The following is a 19,723-nucleotide window of genomic DNA, read 5'->3' as shown; positions in this document are numbered from 1 at the left end:
GGAGGCTGCTAGAAACAGGACATCTCGCCCCGTCAATAAGAGGACCAAGTGTAAATTCGGAGCCATTGAGGATCGGGGTGGGATCGGATTTGGAGCCCTTTCTGCCGAGGTTCTTGGGCGCCAGGGCCCCGGGATTGGCTGCTCCTCGGTCCCCTTCCTCGTGCGTTCTTCAAGCTCTCCTTGGCACCCAGTCCTCGGCCTTCTCTCCGCCCTGTCCCTTTCCCTCCTCGCGCTCCAAAATGCCCGGAGCCTGGAGGCCAGGCGGGGCCCGCAGTGGGGCGCGAGCTGCCCCTGCCCCATTCCGCCCCCTGCCGGCGGGGCCCGCGCGTCCCGGGGCGCTGGTGACGCAATTCGGTGCAACTGGGAGCGGCGGCGGATGCTTCCGTGGCCCCCAGCAGGGGTCCCGGGGCCGTGAACACTGAGAACGTGGCGCGAGGGGGAGGCCCGGGCACCGGGATGTGGGCGAGGGGTCGCCGCCGAGACCCTTCCGGGCTGTCAAGCTCTCCGCCCGCCTCCGCCCCGGCGGACACACCTCTCCTTCCCGGTCCCGCTCCCTCTCTGCAGCCTCCCTCTCCCAGGCTCGCCGATCCCTCCCCCTGCACCTCCCCGGCGCCCTCCCCTCCGCGTCCCCCACCCGCGCCCTTTCCTCCTCCCCCCGCCGCCCAGGCCCGGGGCCTCCGGTAGGCCCGGCTGCGCCAATCCGCGCCGCGGCCCGCCCCCTGACGCCGAGCTGGGCCCGGCGAGGCCCCGCCCGCTGACGTCCGGGATTTGCATGAGTTCTTGTGCAGCCGCGGCCCGGGCTCAGTTGTCTGAGCGAGCGCGAGCCGGGAGCCGGGGCGGGCGCGGGCAGCGGCGGGCCGGCCGGGCTGTGCGGGGCGAGCGGCGGCGGCGGCGGGGGCGCTTCGGCCGGGGCGGCAGCTGGGCGCCGGCGGGAGCTAGCAGCGTCTGCAGCCGCGCCGGCCGCCAGCGCCCCGGCGCGCTCCGGCTCGGCCATGGAGCTGCCAGCTGTTGGCGAGCACGTCTTCGCGGTGGAGAGCATCGAGAAGAAGCGGATCCGCAAGGTAGGGCGGCGCGGGGGCGGCGAGCGGCGGCCGGAGCGGCCCGCGAGGAGGCGGGGAGGGGGTGGGGAGGCTGCGGGCCGGGCCGGGGATCCCGCGGAAGCTGATGGAGTGCTGTCTCTTCCCCCCAGGGCAGAGTGGAGTATCTGGTGAAATGGAGAGGCTGGTCGCCCAAGTAAGTCGCGGCGGAGGGCGGGGGCCCGGGGGCCGAGGCGCGGGGCTCGGGGCCGCGGACCCGCCGAGCTGCTGGGGGGGTGGGGGGAGCGGACGGGAGGCGGGGTGGAGGTGGGGTGGAGGGAGGAGGGGGTGGGGAAGTCGGTGGCAGGCACTGGGGAAGCCGAGCCGCCGAGCCCGAGCCCGGCGCCCTGTGTTGTGCTCCGCTCTCCGGGAAATGCCATCACTAATTTATGCACTAAAAGGAGCCGGAGGAGCTGGAGAGACGCGGGGCCGAGCCGGGGAGGCCGGCGGAGGGAGGGAGGGCGCAGGCACTGACTGATGTGCAGCAGAAAATGGCTCCTTTCCCCTTTCCCTCCACCGAACGGCTCCATATTGCAAAACCAAAAAAAAAAAAAAAATTAAAAAGCGACGAAAATGCAATTGTGTGCCTTCTCCCTCCTAGTGGTGCAGGTAGGGGAAGAAGAAAGGCAGAAAATGTTGGGAACTGTCACTGCGGCGCTTTTGGTGGAGAATTTTTTTTCTTTAATTTGAAATGCGAAGGCACCGGATGGAGATAGACGCGCAGGCACACGCACACTCACACACACACACGGAGGCATATTTTTGTGTTGCTGAGTATTTGGGGTTTGCTCGCCCGTGACAGCGGGCTCCTGGGCCACGAGGGGGTGTAGGGGGGACGCTTGGCTGTTGGTTATCGGATTAGGGGTCAAATGGAGAACGGCTGAAGCCCTCGCGGGGACTCGGGGCTGGGGAGAGGAGGGGGACTGCGACTTTGCATTTCGGCTGCCTTGCACGCAGGGTTCCTGGTGAGCAAAGTGGCTTTGGAACATGTCGCAGTAACATGCTTAAAATTCTTGACAACTGCAAAATAAACTGCTAGTTTCATTTTCCTTACCCCTCCCCTTTCTTCCTGCCCTTGCGTGTTTATTTGAGGGGGGGGCTGTGTATCAGGGACTATGTCAGGCCTGCGGAAATCTACCTTCCACATCCACGGCTAAGTGTTCATAAAGACAGAGTAGGGCCTTATGTCACTCCTCACCTGGAGGCCGCGGCAAAGGTGGCTTTTTTTTTTTTTTTTACACCGTGTCCCCCTCCCTTTTCCCTTGCAAGATATAACACGTGGGAACCGGAGGAGAACATCCTGGACCCCAGGCTGCTGATCGCCTTCCAGAACAGGTGAGCGTCCCCCACGCAGCCACCGCCTGCCACCCGTGACCGTATATGGGAATGGCAAAGTGGGCGACGCAGCAATAGGAAAGGGGCGTGGAGGGGGCTGGTGGGAGCCCCCTCCCCAACCGGCCTGGATGGGCACGCTGCGGCCCCAGCTCCTCTAACCAGCGTCCTTGGCGGTTGCTGCAGCTTGGGGTGGGGGCGGGGCAAGGCCAGGGAAGGCCAGGCTTGGGTTTTGGGGGAAGTTTGGGAAGGGTGTGTGTGGGTGGCCCTGCAGCTGCCCGGAGAACTTGGGGCTGTGCCTGGTTCCCCAGGGGCCCCTCCTGTTGCAACCTGGGAGCCCCACCCCCGGAGCCTAGGTGTTGCTGTCCTGCAGCCACTGGCCACTTGGCACCAGCACCTCGCGGTGCAGCTCTGAGGGAGCTGGCATTGTGAAACCGCCCGGACGTCATGGAACTGAACTTAACCTGTTGGCGGCCGGAGGAAAGTTGACATGGCCTTAAAAGCTGCACCCGCACACCCCAGGGAATTTAAGCTTGGTCAGGAGTAGATTCCATAGGGTGCTGGGTTGCCCCCCGCCCCGGACCCCACTGGGCTGTTTGGCAGGGCAGGGCCACCCACCCTCAAGGCAGGGGGGCTTGGCCCAAGGGCCTGGGGTGGGCGCTGCTTGGTGGTGGAGGGGTGGCTTCTTCTGGGGGACTCATCCTCGTGCGCACGGTTGCTTGTCACGCTGCAGCTGCTGCAGCTGGGTTCGTCGCCGGTGGCTGTGGTTCTCTGTTTCGGAGAGGGTAGAAGGGGGAAGGGCGAGGAGGGGAGGAGCAGCCCGGGCCCTTGGAGCTCGGCCACCCCGCTGCCTTCCATCTCTCCTCCCCCTTTTATTTTGCACTATTTCCTGTGGCGCGTTTGGCGCTAAAACTGTAAACTGTAGACCCTCTGAGCTAGCCACCGGCGGGGCAGGGAAGTTGCCCTCCCGCAATGCAGGGGGGGCACGTAGCTGGGATCCTGCCCCATTCCACCTGGGAGTTCACCACCCTGTAACCATGTCAGCAGCTGATGCCACGTTGCATAATGGGTCCCTGAAGAATTAAAACGCTGGCTGTTGCAATGCCACGCAACTTCAGAGTCAGGCCCCGGCCCCCGCCCTGGGGCATGTCAGAACTCCCCAGGGTTGGTCCAAGGAGGCATGGGGGTGGTGGCTAGGGTCTGTGAAGAACCCGTTTCTGGCCCAGGAATGGGCTGCAACTTTGGCAAACACTAGAGAGGCATCCCACTCTTCCGTGGAGGGCTGGGTAGTGCCTGGGAAGATCCAGCCCCCAGCTGTGGATCACCCTTAGGCTGGCCTGCAGGCAGGAGCCTGGTGGCTGTAGTGACCGGTGCCTCCGCCCATGGGCTTTATTCATTATTTGGAAATTGAGGCAGCCGGGAGCCAGACTCCGAGGAGGAGGCGGTGCTTCTCTAAGCTGCTCTGGCCACGCCCACCTGCTCAGCTGGGAGGAGCCCAGCGTTCACCAGGTGGCTACAAACCTGGCCAGACCCTGGCCTTGGTGGCCCGCCCCCGCCCCCAGCCCCTAATTGGCTCATTTGCCGCTGTGTAAACAAGGGCGCAGCCCCTCCCCCTGTTTAGTGCCTGGCCTTTAAGACAGAGCCCTCCCTTCTGCCGGAGGCACTCGTTATCGGAATCTTAATGAGGTCATTAGCATCCAGCGCTTCTGACGGGAGGGATGAGGTCGGCGCACACCTCGCTTGGGCTGGTTTGTCTTCCCTGGACCCCCGTGTCCACTTTGCTTCGCACAGAACCACAGGCCGAAGGCTGTGGGCAGGAGTGCCAGAGGTGCAGCCCTGAGCTTCTGCCTCCTGAGCACAGAGGTGGGGCTTGGGGGGGTGCTGGTTCGGGTGTGGGCATCAAAGTGGGGGAGCCCTTTGCCCAGGACCTCTTGGGCAGAGGAGGGTTGGTGTGAGGGTTGAGGGCGCAGAGGCCTGACCTGCCCTGAACTCTTGATTCCTGTGTCCGGCCAGCCCTACCTGATGCTCTCTGAAGGGGGGGGGGGGGGCATCACAGAAGATTCCGGAATTAGCGGGTAGGGGGCGACCCTGAGGCTAACAGCACTGCCCTCTGTTCCCTCCCACCCAGGGAACGGCAGGAGCAGCTGATGGGATATCGGAAGAGAGGGCCGAAGCCCAAACCGCTAGTGGTGCAGGTGAATACACACGGCCGCCCCTGGGCACCCCCTTGACATGGCCACCAGAGCTGCCTCCAGGCCTGGGGATGGGGGGGGGGGTGGTTCCTCCCAGCACCCTGACCCTGTTCCCTTTCTACTAGACCTCCCACCTCCTGCCTCCCACGAGGCAGCTGCGGACCTGGTGGGGGCTGGGACGCTCCAGAAACTCCCGGCATGCGGTGGGGCTGTCTCCTCCCTCCTCTCACCCCTGCACCCGTTCCCTCAGGTGCCTACCTTTGCCCGTCGTTCCAATGTCCTGACCGGCCTCCAGGACTCCTCCACTGACAACCGTGCCAAGCTGGATTTGGGCGCGCAGGGGAAGGGCCAGGGGCATCAGTACGAGCTCAACAGCAAGAAGCACCACCAGTACCAGCCGCACAGCAAGGAGCGGGCGGGCAAGCCCCCGCCGCCGGGCAAGAGCGGCAAGTACTACTACCAGCTCAACAGCAAGAAGCACCACCCCTACCAGCCCGACCCCAAAATGTACGACCTGCAGTACCAGGGCGGCCACAAGGAGGCGCCCAGCCCCACCTGCCCGGACCTGGGGGCCAAGAGCCACCCGCCCGACAAGTGGGCGCAAGGTGCGGGGGCCAAAGGCTACCTGGGGGCGGTGAAGCCCCTGGCCGGTGCGGCGGGTGCTCCAGGCAAAGGCTCCGAGAAGGGCCCCCCCAACGGAATGATGCCGGCCCCCAAAGAGGCTGTGACGGGCAACGGGATTGGGGGCAAGATGAAGATAGTCAAGAACAAGAACAAGAACGGACGCATCGTGATCGTGATGAGCAAATACATGGAGAACGGCATGCAGGCGGTGAAGATCAAGTCCGGCGAGGTGGCGGAGGGGGAGGCTCGCTCCCCCAGCCACAAGAAGCGGGCAGCCGACGAGCGCCACCCTCCTGCCGACAGGACTTTTAAAAAGGCGGCGGGCGCAGAGGAGAAGAAGGTGGAGGCGCCGCCCAAGAGGAGGGAGGAGGAGGTGTCCGGGGTTAGCGATCCGCAGCCCCAGGATGCCGGCTCCCGCAAGCTGTCCCCGACCAAGGAGGCCTTTGGAGAGCAGCCCCTGCAGCTCACCACCAAGCCCGACCTGCTTGCCTGGGACCCGGCCCGGAACACGCACCCGCCCTCACACCACCCGCACCCGCACCCCCATCACCACCACCACCACCACCACCACCACCACCACCACCACGCCGTCGGCCTGAATCTCTCCCACGTGCGCAAGCGCTGCCTCTCCGAGACCCACGGCGAGCGCGAGCCCTGCAAGAAGCGGCTGACTGCGCGCAGCATCAGCACCCCCACCTGCCTGGGGGGCAGCCCCGCCGCTGAGCGCCCGGCCGACCTGCCACCAGCAGCCGCCCTCCCGCAGCCCGAGGTCATCCTGCTAGACTCAGACCTGGATGAACCCATAGACTTGCGCTGCGTCAAGACGCGCAGCGAGGCCGGGGAGCCGCCCAGCTCCCTCCAGGTGAAGCCCGAGACACCGGCGTCGGCGGCGGTGGCGGTGGCAGCGGCAGCGGCACCCACCACGACGGCGGAGAAGCCTCCAGCCGAGGCCCAGGACGAACCTGCAGAGTCGCTGAGCGAGTTCAAGCCCTTCTTTGGGAATATAATTATCACCGACGTCACCGCGAACTGCCTCACCGTTACTTTCAAGGAGTACGTGACGGTGTAGCTGGAGGGCGTCGGAAGGGGAAGCGCCATTCCCGCGGGGGGGGGGGGGGCGGGGAGCTGAGCACCTGGGGCCTCGGGGCGGGCTCCCCTCTCGCCAACCCGCCAACCGCGAGAGACCCAGGCTGGCCCCCAGGGTGAGGACGCCCGGAGCGGAGGTAACCATGTTCCCCCTGCGGCGGCTGTCAGACCTGGGCGGAGGCTCCTTCCACGCGGTGCCGGCGGGGCTCGCCCTCTCCTGCCCTTCCCCGCTGGAGATGGACCCCCGGAACGGACAGGGCAGCTCTGCGCCCGGCCTCAGAGTTCTAGTATTATATTTTAACCGTGCTAACTTGTCAAGTGCTGACTCTACTCCCGTTTGTACGTGGTGTTATTATTGAAATGTATTGTTTGAGCTCAAAAGGCCCGACCACCCCCCTTCGGGCTGCTATATATATATTTATTTGTAGGTATTTATATATTGAAATATAAAAACCTAGATTTATGGAGTTTCCTCTAGATCATGTTATATTCTATATCAGACAAACTATTTTCTTTTGACCTTTCTTCCCCTCCATCCAGTATTTCGGTTGATTTCATTTTCTCCCCTCTCTTCCCCTTCCACGAACTGCAATACCAGTAACCTTGGTATATATTTTTTGATACTGTACACATGGATGTCTTGTTTCTATGTGCAAAAAAAAAAAAAGTTTGTTAAAAGGCTACACGAGCTCTCTAGAAACTGCTGCTACTAGAAATGTCTAAACTATAAGCTTCCAACTATTACCTGCTTGAATGTAAATATTAAATGGAGATGTTGAAGGTGCATTTTCGCTGTTTGAGATGAGCGGACCCCTCTCACCACCAACTCCGCCTTCGAGCCCTGTGCTGAACCTTTGCACCAGCGAAGTGGGCTGGTTTTGCGGGCCGCGGCGCCGGCGCAGGAGGGTGACCCCGCTCCCTGGGAAGTCGAGAGGCGCCCGGCTGGGAAGGGGAATTCCTGCGGGGGGGGGGGGTGTGGGAGCCGTCCCCGCCCCCAGGGCTTTCCGGCCGGCGGTGCCCAAGGCACTGGCAAACCCTGGGTTCTGGGTAGGGGAGGAGGGGGTGCAGGGGTGGGCGGCGCGGACACGCGGGTGGGGCTAGTCTCCCTCGCGGCACCCACCGGGCAGCGGCTGACCTTTGCCTCTCCTCCCCCCCAGCCTCCACCCCTGGGGCTCAACACACCCAGGCGCAAGCCCTGGCGGGGCAGGGAGGTTCCTTCTTAATAATCGCGCCCGGTAAGGCAGGTTCCGCGGGGCGGGGACCCCCAGCCTCTCCGGCGTCCCTGGCTGGCATCGCCGGCCCTGCCCCACTGAGGAAGCTGCCGAGGCCCTTGCTCTTCGGGCTCTCTCCCCGGAAACCACCAGGCCAGAGGCTCCCACTAGAGGCGCGGCGAGCGCTGCCGGCGTGGGGGGCGGGGGGCTTCCTGCGAGATGGATGGGGACGGGGAGGAGGGCGGGGGAGCGAGGCCTGCCACCCCCACTTCCTTAGCGAGGAGAGCTGGGACTCCTCACCCTTCTCCCTTAGGGTGGCAAGGCCAAGGCCCTTGGTGTCGCGGGGGAGGAAGGGGTTAAGGTCCCAGAGGGGGCGACGGGACTGGGCCGAACTCCGGGGTGCGGCTCAGCGGGCCAGGAAGCCGCGACCCGGGAACGCGGCGGCGGTGGCCAGCTTTCTGCAGACGCAGCGATCTTCCTCCTGGTTGAGGTGGCCGCACAGGGCCAGGGACCGCGGGGCGGGGGGCCTGGCGGGCGCGGGGCTGCTCCCGGCCTCCGAAGCCCTTCCCCTGCCCGCCTGGGACCAAGGGGCCCGGGTCCGTGCGGGGCGCCAGGGCGGAAGAGGTCAACGTGGTTCAGAGTGGTGGGGGGTGGCGAGGTGGCGAGAGAGCCAGTGTGGGGAAGGCTGGGGAGAGATGAGGGCCAGGAGGGCGGGGAGGCCTGAATGCGGACAGTGTGGCCAGTGTTGGCTGCAGGCCACCAGCGGCTGGACGTGGGGGAGGGGAGCCCAGCATGGGGAGGGGAGGGGGAAGGGAAGTTCTTTAAAAAAAAGCCGTTGGGAGTTTCTAGCCCTGGCTTTTGTGAGTGGTCCCTCCCACTCCCCGGTCACCCCAGCCCCATTTAGAGTGAGTTACACAGTCCCCTCCCCCTCCACGGAATGAATGTCCTTTGCCACCCCGGGGGTGGAAGGAGGGTGATCTTGCTTCTGGCAAACTGCCTGCTGGGCACGAGAATTGGGCCTGTCCTTCACCGGCTGGTACACAAAGGCCCATGCCAGGCGTGGACGTCGTCTCCCTGTTTTTCTAGCTGAGGAGAACTGAAGACTCGGGAGGGGAAGGGAAGCCTCTTGTTCAGGCCCACAGTTGGTGACCAGAGTGACCCTTAGCCCTTGGTGGTGTCCCCCACCCTGTGGGTGGCTTCTGCCTGGCTGGGTCTGGGGGTGGGAGAGGGGAGGTAGAGGGTGGCACTCCCGCAGAACAGGGAAGGAAACCGTTCCACTACCATTCCTGGAAAGGTGTGGCCTGCAGGTGGCCTGAGGCCTTCAAAACCAGGCCTGCTAGCAGAGCCCTCGAGTGGAGAAGGGTGGTCCTGGGCAGAGCCTGAAGCCTGAGGTCAGAAGGCAGACAACGGGCAGAGGCCACGGGTGGGTCAGGAAGAGCTGCTGGGATATCAGCCTGGTGCCAGACCCAACAGAGTGCCCAAGACCCCCTCTGCCCCTAGTGTCCAAGACCCCCTCTGCCCCTAGAGCGTCCGAGACCCCCTCTGCCCCTAGAGCGTCCGAGACCCCCTCTGCCCCTAGAGCGTCCGAGACCCCCCTGCCCCTAGAGCGTCCGAGACCCCCTCTGCCCCTAGAGCGTCCGAGACCCCCTCTGCCCCTAGAGCGTCCGAGACCCCCTCTGCCCCTAGAGCGTCCGAGACCCCCTCTGCCCCTAGAGCGTCCGAGACCCCCTCTGCCCCTAGAGCGTCCGAGACCCCCTCTGCCCCTAGAGCGTCCGAGACCCCCTCTGTCCCTAGAGCGTCCGAGACCCCCTCTGTCCCTAGAGCGTCCGAGACCCCCTCTGTCCCTAGAGTGTCCGAGACCCCCTCTGTCCCTAGACGAAAGGGACATTTGCTGACCCTTCTGAGACATGCCAGGTGCCACTGGGCTTGTGACTCTTGTTCAATTCAGTCCCCACAGGGGTTGGGCTTCCCTGTGGGAGGAGAGTCTGAGGTCCTGATAGGCAGACAGCCTGCCCAGGTTCCATGCTCATTCTAGAGCCCAGCTGGCTGCTCCACCACCTGCAGGGAGACACGCCATGGCCACCTGCCCCAGGGCCTCTTGGACACAGGCTTTCGAAGGTGTTAAGGGTTTGGAAATGCTCCAAGGGGGTCAGGGACAGGAGGGTTTCTCCTCAAAGGGTCTTTGGGGTGGGGAGAGTCCAGGTGCCCCAGTTCTTCTGGGTGTAGACGGCCTCTTCCTAACCCTGGATGTCCCTCAGTGCCCACAAGCAAAGGGTAGTAAAACCTCTCTTTGAGCCCAAGCTCAGGGAAGAGAAGGAAAGCAGGGTGCTAGGTCTTAACCCTGCACACTAGGAAGCCCACGGTCTTTATTTTTCCTCAAAATGAATCTTTCTAATGGGGCTGAACCTCCAGCATTCAGGCTGGAGCTCACCCAGGCAGAGAGAGGAGCACTTGTGTATCCACCCCTGAAAAGCGAGCCCTGCCTACCCCAGCCCCGCCCCAGTCTCTGGTCTCCGTGCAGCCTGCCCCTCCCCCAGCTCATTTGCAGAAGAGCCAAGTTCAGCCCTTTAGCGTTTGCTCCATCCCTGGATCCCACTGGGTCCAGCGGAGAGGAGATCCACAGATCCAGGGTGCTTTGGGTCCAGTGTTGGCAGATTGAGCAAATAAAAATCTAGGGCGCCCAGTGAAATTTGAATTTCAGATGCACAATGCATAATCTTTTAGTGGAAGTATGTCCCATGAAATGCTGGAGACATATTTCTACTTTTTTTAAAAAAGGATGTGTTGTTTATGTAAAATTCAAACTCTAGTTGGCCATCCTGGATTTTATCTGGAAGCCCTATTTCGGTCCTGAGTCATCAACAGGGTCAGTCCCTGCCCACAGGGATGTTCTAGTCCAGTAGGAGAGAGAAGGCACGGGAAGCTGAAAGCCACCTGTCCTGCCACTGTGGTTATGATACTGTATGTTGTCAGGCATAGAACAGTTGCTGGATGACTGCATGATGGTAGGGTCCTCACCTGGTATTTAGTGGGGGCTGGGTGGGAGTTCTCGGGTTCTCGGTGCATGCGATACAACCCAGAGAAGTGGGGGAGACCAGAATGGGTCCCTCTGCCATTTGACCCACATTGGGCTCCTCCCCCACTCCCGCCAGCACCAAACAGCAAACTTCTAGAGCAAACGAGGGAGATGGCTGGTGCACCAACTCCCCTCACCAGAGAACCTTTACCTGTCCACAGCTCCATTTCTTGGTTACCTTAAAGGATGAGCCAAGATGGTGAAGATGAATTGGGTTGGGAGAGAACCTTAAGCACTCCTGGAAAACTCCCTAAGTAAACACACAGGTTATTTTTTCACCAGGGAACATTAAACATCTTGTGTCAGATCTAAATGTCTTCTGATGATTTCTGGCCTGGAGTCTTAGTTTGACTGAGGGATGGACACACAGTCATATTTACCTCTAAAGAACTCTCCTGACCCCTCTCCCCCTCTCTAAAGCTCTCTGCCTTCTTCCCTCAGTTCCTGCTGGGGGGATTATCTGTGGATCTGAAACCTCAGCCTCAGCCTCCCCAACTTTATCCTGGGTCCCTAAGAGTGACATTGGGACAGGAGAGTTAGGACAAGCCGCAAATTGGCAAGCCTGCACTTGGACAAAATCAAATCTTCTTTCTTCTCCAAATAAGCGTATTCTCTGGCTCTGTGTTCTGGTGGCTGCTCCTCTGAGAAGGTGACTGCTGGGCAGAGGAAATCCTACTGAAGGTTGTTATTCTTGGACACAAGTGTCTACTTCCTGCAGCCACCACGCCCCCAACTCCCTCCTCCTGCTCCTCTCTTCCCTTTGCAGTAAATGATAACAGTTGACATTGATTGAGCTTACTATGTGCCAAGCACTTTAGGGGGATTATCTCATTAAATCCTCACATCTGGTGAGGTGGGGAATGTCATTGTCCCTCTCTCACAGGTGGCAATATGGAGGCCTTGAGTAACCTGCCCAAGGTCAAACAGCCAGTCAATGAGGAAAGAAGGAGTTAGAGCTAATATCATCTGCCTCCCAGGGTCCGTCCTGCTCCCAATTTCCAGGGTTCTGTGAGTCCTTCAGAGGCCAGCTCAGGCCCCATCCCCTCCCTGAGGTTGTTCTAGATTATTCCAGCCTTTACCAGGGCCTGCTCTGCTGAATTATTGACGTATTCACTGTTTACTGCCCCCCACCCCCACCCACTACTCATTGTCAATCAATTGCACATTCCAACACCCATATATGCATATGGGCCTGGATTCTCCAACTAGACAGAGCCTGGAGCTCCTGAAAGGAAAACAGTGTGTCTTGGTGTCCTCTGCACTCCCTCAGCTCCTGCACAGTTCTTAAATAGAAACCTCAGAATCCAATGCCTTGTGTCTGTATAGAACTGTGTGTGTGTGTGTGTGTGTGTGAGAGAGAGAGAGAGAGAGAGAGAGAGAGAGACTGGGGCTTTCAGGCAGGGAAGCCAGTTCCTGCTCTGCAAGCCGTTAACATCATCCACAAACCCAGGGCCCAGGGCTGCCCCCAGGAGCCCCAGCATTTAGGAGACTCATCCCTCTCATCCCAGAGGCTGTTCCCTCTCTCCCCACCATGGGCAGAGCAGACATGTGCACGCTCAGCTGCTCTGGGGTCCTGCTGCCCCCTGGCTCTCCACCTGATCCATTGGTGAGAATTTCAGGAGACTCCAGGTAATTATGTAGTAATTGAATTTGGGGAAACAGACCCTAAGGATAATCCTGGAGTAAGTTCCAGAGGCTCATGGTTGAATTTCTGTATTTAGCCTAGTGGTACATGTTATACATTTTTTTCTTTTCTTTTTTTCTTTTTTTTTTTGAGACGGAGTTTCGCTCTTGTTGCCCAGGCTGGAGTGCAATGGCGCAATCTCGGCTCACCACAACCTCCACCTCCCGGGTTCAAGTGATTCTCCTGCCTCAGCCTCCCGAGTAGCTAGGATTACAGGTGCCCACCACCATGCCCTGCTAATTTTTGTATTTTTAGTAGATATGGGGTTTTGCCATGTTGGTCAGACTGGTCTCGAGCTCCTGAGCTCAAGTGATTCACCTGCCTCAGCCCCCCAAATTCGTGGGATTCCAGGCGTGAGCCATCATGCCCAGACACATGTTACACGTTTCTAACAGCATGGCAACCACTTTACCCTTACATAGGCAGCTTTAACACGCAACTCAGGGTGGCAGAGATGTGGGTGTGCATGTGACCCCCCCCCACACACACAGCAACACACAGAGGACAAAGCACACTTTTATTTTTGGATCTGGTCTTCATGTGAACTGTTTGGATAAGGCCTGACACATAAGAGCTTACTAACTGTTGGCTGGGATTATTTCTCTTAACCAGAAAACTTGATTACCTACAAGTTTTCAAATCTAGTTTGGGGCAGAGGGCTGACATTAACAAGAGATATCCAAGATGCACGTGTGTGCATGCATGTGTGTGTGTGCATGCGTGTGCGCGCACGTGTGCGCATGTGTGCATGTGTGCATGCATGTGTGTGCGTGTGCACGTCTGTGTGTGCATGCATGTGTGTGCACGTGTGTGTACACGTGTGTATGCACGTAGGGCTGGAGATCTGCAGCGATGCAACCTATCCTGGCAGGAACGCCTCTCTTTGGCTGCCCGAGTGAAGGACCCTTTCAAACACAGCCTGGAGTTTAATATTGCCAACAACTGGCCCTGAATCCTTTCAACCTGAGCCAGGTGTAATGTAAACCCCTCTGGATTTCCTCCCTTTCCTGTTTCATCTGAGAAATTCTTTGCTAATTCCATGGTATCTGGTTTCTCATTGTTTCCCCCTGCATTAGACAGCCTCTTGGGGTGGGCTTTGGGAAGATGTGTGGAACGCACTCAGCCCTCCGAAATGACACAGCTCTACGCTCATTCCCACTGCCACCCTCCGGAACCTCCTAAGAGACTGTGCTGGCTGTCAGGGCCACGTGAGTCTTGGTACCCTGGGGAAAGGGGCGAATACCTGTTACACTGTCAGAGAACAGTCTCCAGTGGTCACCACACTTTCGTAAACCAGTGTCCACATTAGGAACAGGACAATTATGTCAAGCTCCTTTGGAATATGACACTGAGATGAATGTCACAAAAATAATAGTGTGCTATCCATTCTTTGTTAGGACACTTGCTGTTTGGGGTTGAGGACAAGGAAAAAGACAAGCCAGGTAGAGGAAGGCTGGGCCAGTGCAGCAGGACCATCTCCTCCTCTGAGCCTCCAGAGGAGCTGGGAGTACAAAATCCTGTGCATGGCAGGGGGTGGGGAGTGGAGAGATTGGCGAGCAGAATCCCTTCTAGGAAGAGCGGAAGTGAGCATCATGATAGCCGTTTCCTGCCTTGTTTATGGCGCACTCCGACTCTCCCACCAGCGCCGAGGTGGGAAGAGGAAGTGCCCAGCAGGGTGAGGGAGACTTGGGGCTGACTGTGTTCCTCTCAACCTTCCATGCATCTTCCCACCGTCTCCTCTCCTGGCATCGAAAATTATTTATGTTTGCAAATTGCTTTTGACTCACATGAGTTATTCCTCTTGCCTGCCAACAAGTCTGGGGAGAGAAGAGAGTTATCGAGCCTGCGAGCTGAGAAATCCAGGGAAGACGAATGCTGGAGCACCGAAGTCAAAGTCATCAGCCTTGGGATTCAGTCCCTGCTCTGCTGCTGCTATGGCCATTGCGTCCCCTTTCTGGACCTTGGGTTTTTCATCTGCAAAAGGAGAGGGTTGGGTGGAGTGTGAGCTCTCCAGGCCTTTGGTTCTGACATCCGCTGAGCTGTGTCACCTGAAGAAGCAAAGAAAAGGTAGGCCAACCTCTGAGCTGCTCCCTAACCTGCACCTGGCAAGCCCTGAGACTGCTGAGGGCCTGAGGCTGGAGACGGTGCTAACCAGCCCCTGGCCCAGCAGGAAGAACTAGACAGGGTGGCCAGGAATGTTTCTCCCCTTTGTCTTTTGCATCACTCTGGTCCTTAGTGATGTCTTGTTCCATAGACTAGGATGAAAACAAATGTTTGCAGAGGAACCAGAAGGGTGGAAAGTCCCGGGGGTTGGTCCAGGAGGGAAACACACACAAACATACCAAATCATCATCATAACCAAGACCAGGGACGGCGCAGGGTCAGCTCCACGGGGAGTGTAAGTCATCTGCCCCTCCCAGAGGAAAGGGTTGGCCCATTGATGGTGGAGTGATAGCTCCTGGAAGCTCAGAACAGAGAGGGACCAGGGGGTTTCTATTCCAAGCCCTTTGTTCTACAATGGGGAAAGTGAGGCCCCAAAGACAAAAGTCAACATCAAGGTGAATGATTGACATCATCACCTTGGCAATGATGATGTCATTGCCAAGACATCATTGTTGGGCAAGAGAGACCATTCTTTGCCCACAAGTGGATATCTGAGTTCCAGTCAGGAACAGTGTTTACCTATCTACCAGCTATAAAATTAGGTATAGTAATAGGAATGATGATAACATAATTCAAAGTTCAATGCCAAAGCAGTGAGTGAGTGGTCAAGTGTGGCTGTTAGAGGGCCGTGGTCTGGCTTCCATTCTCCAGACTGTGGTTTGGGGCCTAACCCAGAAAGATGTGAGGGTCTGGTCTTCCTCCAATCCGGTGACCACCAAGTGGAGAGGAAGGCTGCTGTGGGCCCCGTCCTTCAAAGGGTGAGAAACCTGCTAACCTCAGAGCTGGGAGTTGACTCTGCCTTGGCAGACAGACAGTATTTGCTCAGCCGTAGCCAAACCACAGCGAACCTCAGCCCTAGGTCCACAGGGGAGTAGGGGTCTGTGTGCCCTCCTGTGCAAGAGGACCTATGGGTGGGCAGAAGGCAGTCAGATGGCAGGGAGAGGAGCTTTCCTATGGAATGCTTGGTCCTGAAGCCAGCCCTTTCTCCTGGGCCTGGAGATGAGTTCCTGGATGAGTCTCTCCTAGGGTAGAGTATGAGGCCTCCAAGGTCCAGCTCCGCAGAGGGAACTCTCCTCACTTCCATTTTAATCCTCTTAGGAAAGAAGTGTGAACCAGAGGGTGCACCTTGCAGTCTTCAGCTGTAGGTTAACCTGGTGGTTGATCCATGTGGCACTTTGCAGTCATGGACATTTCAGTGTTTTGGAGAGAGAATAAGAAAGGGATGAGACAGGGATAAAATCAAGGGAGAAGGTGGCAGCAGGGAGAGAGGAAACCAAGAGAAGGCAGAGATAAAGACAGAGACAGAAACAGAGGTCAGGAAGCCAAAGGGTCGGGGACCAAACACCAGAGAAACATCATAACAGAAACAGACAGAAGCAGGTGAGGAGCACCCAGGATGACCGGGGTGCCCAGGACAACGACGAGGAAGACACAAAGGCCCAGAGGAGGCTGGGAAATGGTGTGAATCAAAAACACCGCACTGGGCAGCCATAAAAAAGAACGACGTTGGCCAGGTGTGGTGGCTCACGCCTGTAATCCCAATACTTTGGGAGGCTGAGGCGGGAGGATCACCTGAGACCAGGAGTTCGAGATCAGCCTGGCCAACATGATGAAACCCCACCTCTACTAAAATTACAAAATTAGGCCAGGCGCGGTGGCTCATGCCTGTAATCCCAGCACTCTGGGAGGCCGAGGTGGGCGATCACGAGGTCAGGAGATCGAGACCATCCTGGCTAACACGGTGAAACCCCATCTCTACTAAAAATACAAAAAATGAGCCTGGTGTGGTGGCGGGTGCCTGTAGTCCCAGCTACTTGGGAGGCTGGGGCAGGACAATGGTGTGAACCCGGGAGGCGGAGCTTGCAGTGAGCCGAGATGGCGCCACTGAACTCCAGCCTGGGTGACACAGCGAGACTCCATCTCACACACACACACACAAAAATTACAAAAATTAGCCAGGCGTGTTGGTGTGCACCTGTAGTCACAGCTTTTCAGGAGGCCGAGGCAAGAGAATCGCCTGAATCCTGGAGACAGAGGTTGCGGTGAGCCAAGATTGCGCCACTGTGCTCTAGCCTGGGTGACAGATTGAGACTCCATCTAAAAAAAAAGAAAGAAAGAAAGAGATCATGTCCTTTGCAGGGACATGGATGGAGCTGGAGGCCATTGTCCTCAGCAAACTAACACAGGAACAGAAAACCAAACACCACATGTTCTTACTTATAAGTGGGAGTTAAATGATGAGAACACATGGACACATAGAAAGGAACAACACACACGGAAGTCTTTTGGAGGGTGGAGGGTGGGAGGAGGGAGAGGATCAAGAAAAACAGCTAATGGGTACTAGGTTTAATACCTGGGTGAGGCTGGGCACGGTGGCTGAAGCCTGTAATCCCAGCACTCTGGAAGGCCGAGGCAGGCGGATCACGAGGTCAGGAGATCGAGACCATCCTGGCTAACACGATGAAACCCCGTCTCTACTAAAAATACAAAAAATTAGCCGGGCATGGTGGCAGGTGCCTGTAGTCCCAGCTACTCAGGAGGCTGAGGCAGGAGAATGGTGTGAACCCGGGAGGCAGAACTTGCAGTGAGTGGAGATCGGGCCACTGCACTCCAGCCTGGGCAACAGAGCGAGACTCCATCTCAAAAAAGAAAAAAAAAATACCTGGGTGATGAAATAATTTATACCACAAACCTCCACGCCGCAAGTTTACCTATGTAACAAACCTGCACTTGTACCCCTGAACTTAAAATAAAAGTTAAAAAAAAATCACATTGGAAGGATCAAAGCCAGCGTTACCAATGATGGGCCAAACTGCCATCGTGGGCCTCCCAACACTGACAAGCCGCACCCAGAAGTCCGTAGTGTCATTCCAGCGGTTTTCCCGCCAGAACGCAGCGCCCGAATCCAACCACGAAGAAATCCCAAATGCGTACTCTTCAGAAGCCAAGGTGAAAGAACACAGAGAGAGGCCGAGGTCCTGCCCAGCGCAAAGGAGACCAGAGGGAGAGGGCGCAGAATGAGCGCAGGATCCTTTGCTCTTGGAACAGAAAAGAGAAGTGAGTTATAAAGAGCATTATTGAGGAGACTGAGAAAACGGCATCTGGACTGTGGGTTAGACAACAGTATTGGATTGATGTTAAACATCCTGATTCTGGCCATTGCACTGTGGTTGTTGTGTAAGATCTTGTCCTTGATCTCAGGGAAAACACACTACCCCAAATTATGCAGGCAGAAAGGGCACAAGGTCTCCAATGGACTCTCAAATGGTTCAGAAAAAAATATGTGGGAAGGCCGGACGCGGTGGCTCACACCTGTCATCCCAGCATATTGGGAGGCTGAGGCAGGCGGATCACCTGAGGTCAGGAGCTTGAGACCAGCCTGGCCAACATGGTGAAACCTCGTCTCTACTAAAAATACAAAAAATTAGCCGGGCGTGGTGGCCGGTGCCTATAATCCCAGCTACTGGGGAGGCTGAGGCAGGAGAATTGCTTGAACCCGGGAGGTGGTGGTTGCAATGAGCCGAGATCGCGCCTGGGTAACAAGAGGGAGACTCCATCTCAAAACAAACACAAACACACACACACACACACACACACACACACGAGAAATACACACACACACAGAATAGAGAGAGCACCAATGACAAAGCAGACGGGCAAATGTCAACAACTGGTAAATCTAGATAAAAAATATAGGCAAGTTCCTTTACTCATCTTGTAGCTTCTCTGTAAGTTGGCCAAAAATGCTGAGCTGAGATTTAAAATAGGTTCTTCGGAGTGCCTCCTTGGGGCTGGGGATAGGCGCTGGCCCTGGAGCCTCACGGCAGGCCTGGGAAGGACCGCAAGTGCCTCCCTACCTGGGCCAAGCGGAGAGTCCCAAGCTGCTGCGGCTGTGAATGGCCTGGGTGGGTCGTCTGCCTGCGCGTGCATTTTCAGATCCTTCACCCCATGTCCTCAACACAAATGAACAGGATTCTGGGAGGGTGAGGACACTGGCACCAGGGCCCTGTACCAGGAGGCTCCTGGCCACCTCCAGCTCAGCCTGGCCCCTCCCACTGCACAGCTTAGCCCCACCTTTGGCCAACCACGATTCTTTGGCCAAGTGGGAAAGCAGGATGTGGCAGAAAGAGCAAGGATTAGGGGTTCAGGCAAGACCAGTCGTGGGTACCAGCTGCTCTGCATTTCCTAGCTCTGTGCCCTGGCGCTGGTGGCTCTGCCCCCAGACCTGCCCAAGGCCAGCTCATTGTTACCATTTAGTGCCCTAAATGCCACCTCTCAAGAGAAGCCATCCCCAACCACCGGCCTAAAGTGGACTGCATCTCACTCCCCAGTTTTTCTTCTTAGAGCAGCTGTTCTTATCTGAAATTATTGATCTGTTGACTTGTCCCCTGCCCCCGCTAGAATGTAAACACCGTGAGAGCAAGCCCTTGTCCCTCTTACCCATCACCCTGTTCTCAGCTCCTAGAACCGGTCAGCTGCTCCAGGGCTATTTGCTAAAGGAAGGGAGGAAGAAAGGAAAGGAAAAAAGGATGTAGGAGGGAAGGAGAAGGAAGTGGAGAGAAGGGGAAGGGAGGAAAGAAGGAAGGGAGGTCCCTGAGCCTCTCACCAGTAAAATGGAGGTGATCATTCCTGGGGCAGAAAGTTCACCCAGAGATGGTCTAAAGAGAGCCCTGGGTAGCGTGAGCCCAGAAGAAGCAGTAATCAAAAGCCAGCGTCCACATGATTGTCAAGTTCACCTCTGCCCTGGCCCAGGGCTGCTCACAGCCAGTACGTTCCTGCATGTGATCCAGTCATTAATCTGGATGCCCAGTCATTTTTATTTCATCTGGGGAAGGGTAGATTGGAAGGGGTGAATTATTTTGTCATGATGGGGCCAGCTCCTGGAGACAGCTTGGGTCCCAGAAATATTCAACCACACCTATAATGAGAAGATTCTAAAACTAAAGCACCCTCGGGGCCAGGTGAGGTGGCTCATGCCTATAATCCTCGCACTTCGGGAGGTCGAGGCGGGCAGATCACCTGAGGTCAGGAGTTCGAGACCAGCCTGGACAACATGGTGAAACCCCATCTCTACTGAAATACAAAAATTATCCAGGCGTGGTGGTGCACAACTGTGGTCCCAGCTACTCGGGAGGCTGAGGCACAAGAATCACTTGAACTCGGGAGGCGGAGGTTGCAGTGGGCTGAGATCATGCCACTGCATTCCAGCCTAGGCAACAGTGAAACTCTGTCTCAAAAAGAAAGAAAGAAAGAAAAAAATCACCCTTGGCCCCCAGGTC

The 19,723-nt window shown here is 57.7% G+C and overlaps 1 protein-coding gene and 1 long non-coding RNA gene across 4 annotated transcripts; one reads left to right on the top strand and one right to left on the bottom strand.

Moving 5' to 3' along the window:
- Positions 1 to 802: 802 nt before the first annotated feature.
- CBX4 (chromobox 4) lies at positions 803 to 7,096 on the top strand. 3 transcript variants are annotated; one of them, XM_001149752.5, is made up of 5 exons: positions 803 to 1,061; positions 1,190 to 1,233; positions 2,346 to 2,411; positions 4,537 to 4,603; positions 4,851 to 7,096. In XM_001149752.5, the coding sequence occupies exons 1-5, from the start codon at positions 993 to 995 to the stop codon at positions 6,291 to 6,293; spliced, it is 1,689 nt and encodes a 562-aa protein (XP_001149752.3). In that variant the 5' UTR covers positions 803 to 992; the 3' UTR covers positions 6,294 to 7,096. The 3 variants fall into 3 exon arrangements, with proteins under 3 accessions (XP_001149752.3, XP_009431714.2, XP_063656064.1); XM_009433439.5 differs by lacking the exon at positions 2,346 to 2,411 and having other exon boundaries at positions 822 to 1,061; XM_063799994.1 differs by lacking the exons at positions 803 to 1,061; positions 1,190 to 1,233; positions 2,346 to 2,411 and adding an exon at positions 2,418 to 4,271.
- Positions 7,097 to 12,790: 5,694 nt separating this feature from the next.
- On the bottom strand, positions 12,791 to 17,098 carry LOC129137547 (uncharacterized). The gene is made up of 3 exons (XR_008540198.1): positions 16,798 to 17,098; positions 16,420 to 16,541; positions 12,791 to 15,617 (listed from the first exon to the last, which is right to left on the bottom strand). It is a non-coding gene; the product is annotated as an uncharacterized LOC129137547 (long non-coding RNA).
- Between the last annotated feature and the right edge of the window lie 2,625 nt (positions 17,099 to 19,723).

This window comes from Pan troglodytes, chromosome 19 (genome assembly GCF_028858775.2).
Source record: "Pan troglodytes isolate AG18354 chromosome 19, NHGRI_mPanTro3-v2.0_pri, whole genome shotgun sequence".
Lineage (NCBI taxonomy): Eukaryota > Metazoa > Chordata > Mammalia > Primates > Hominidae > Pan > Pan troglodytes.
This window is presented reverse-complemented; position numbering and strand designations above follow the sequence as displayed.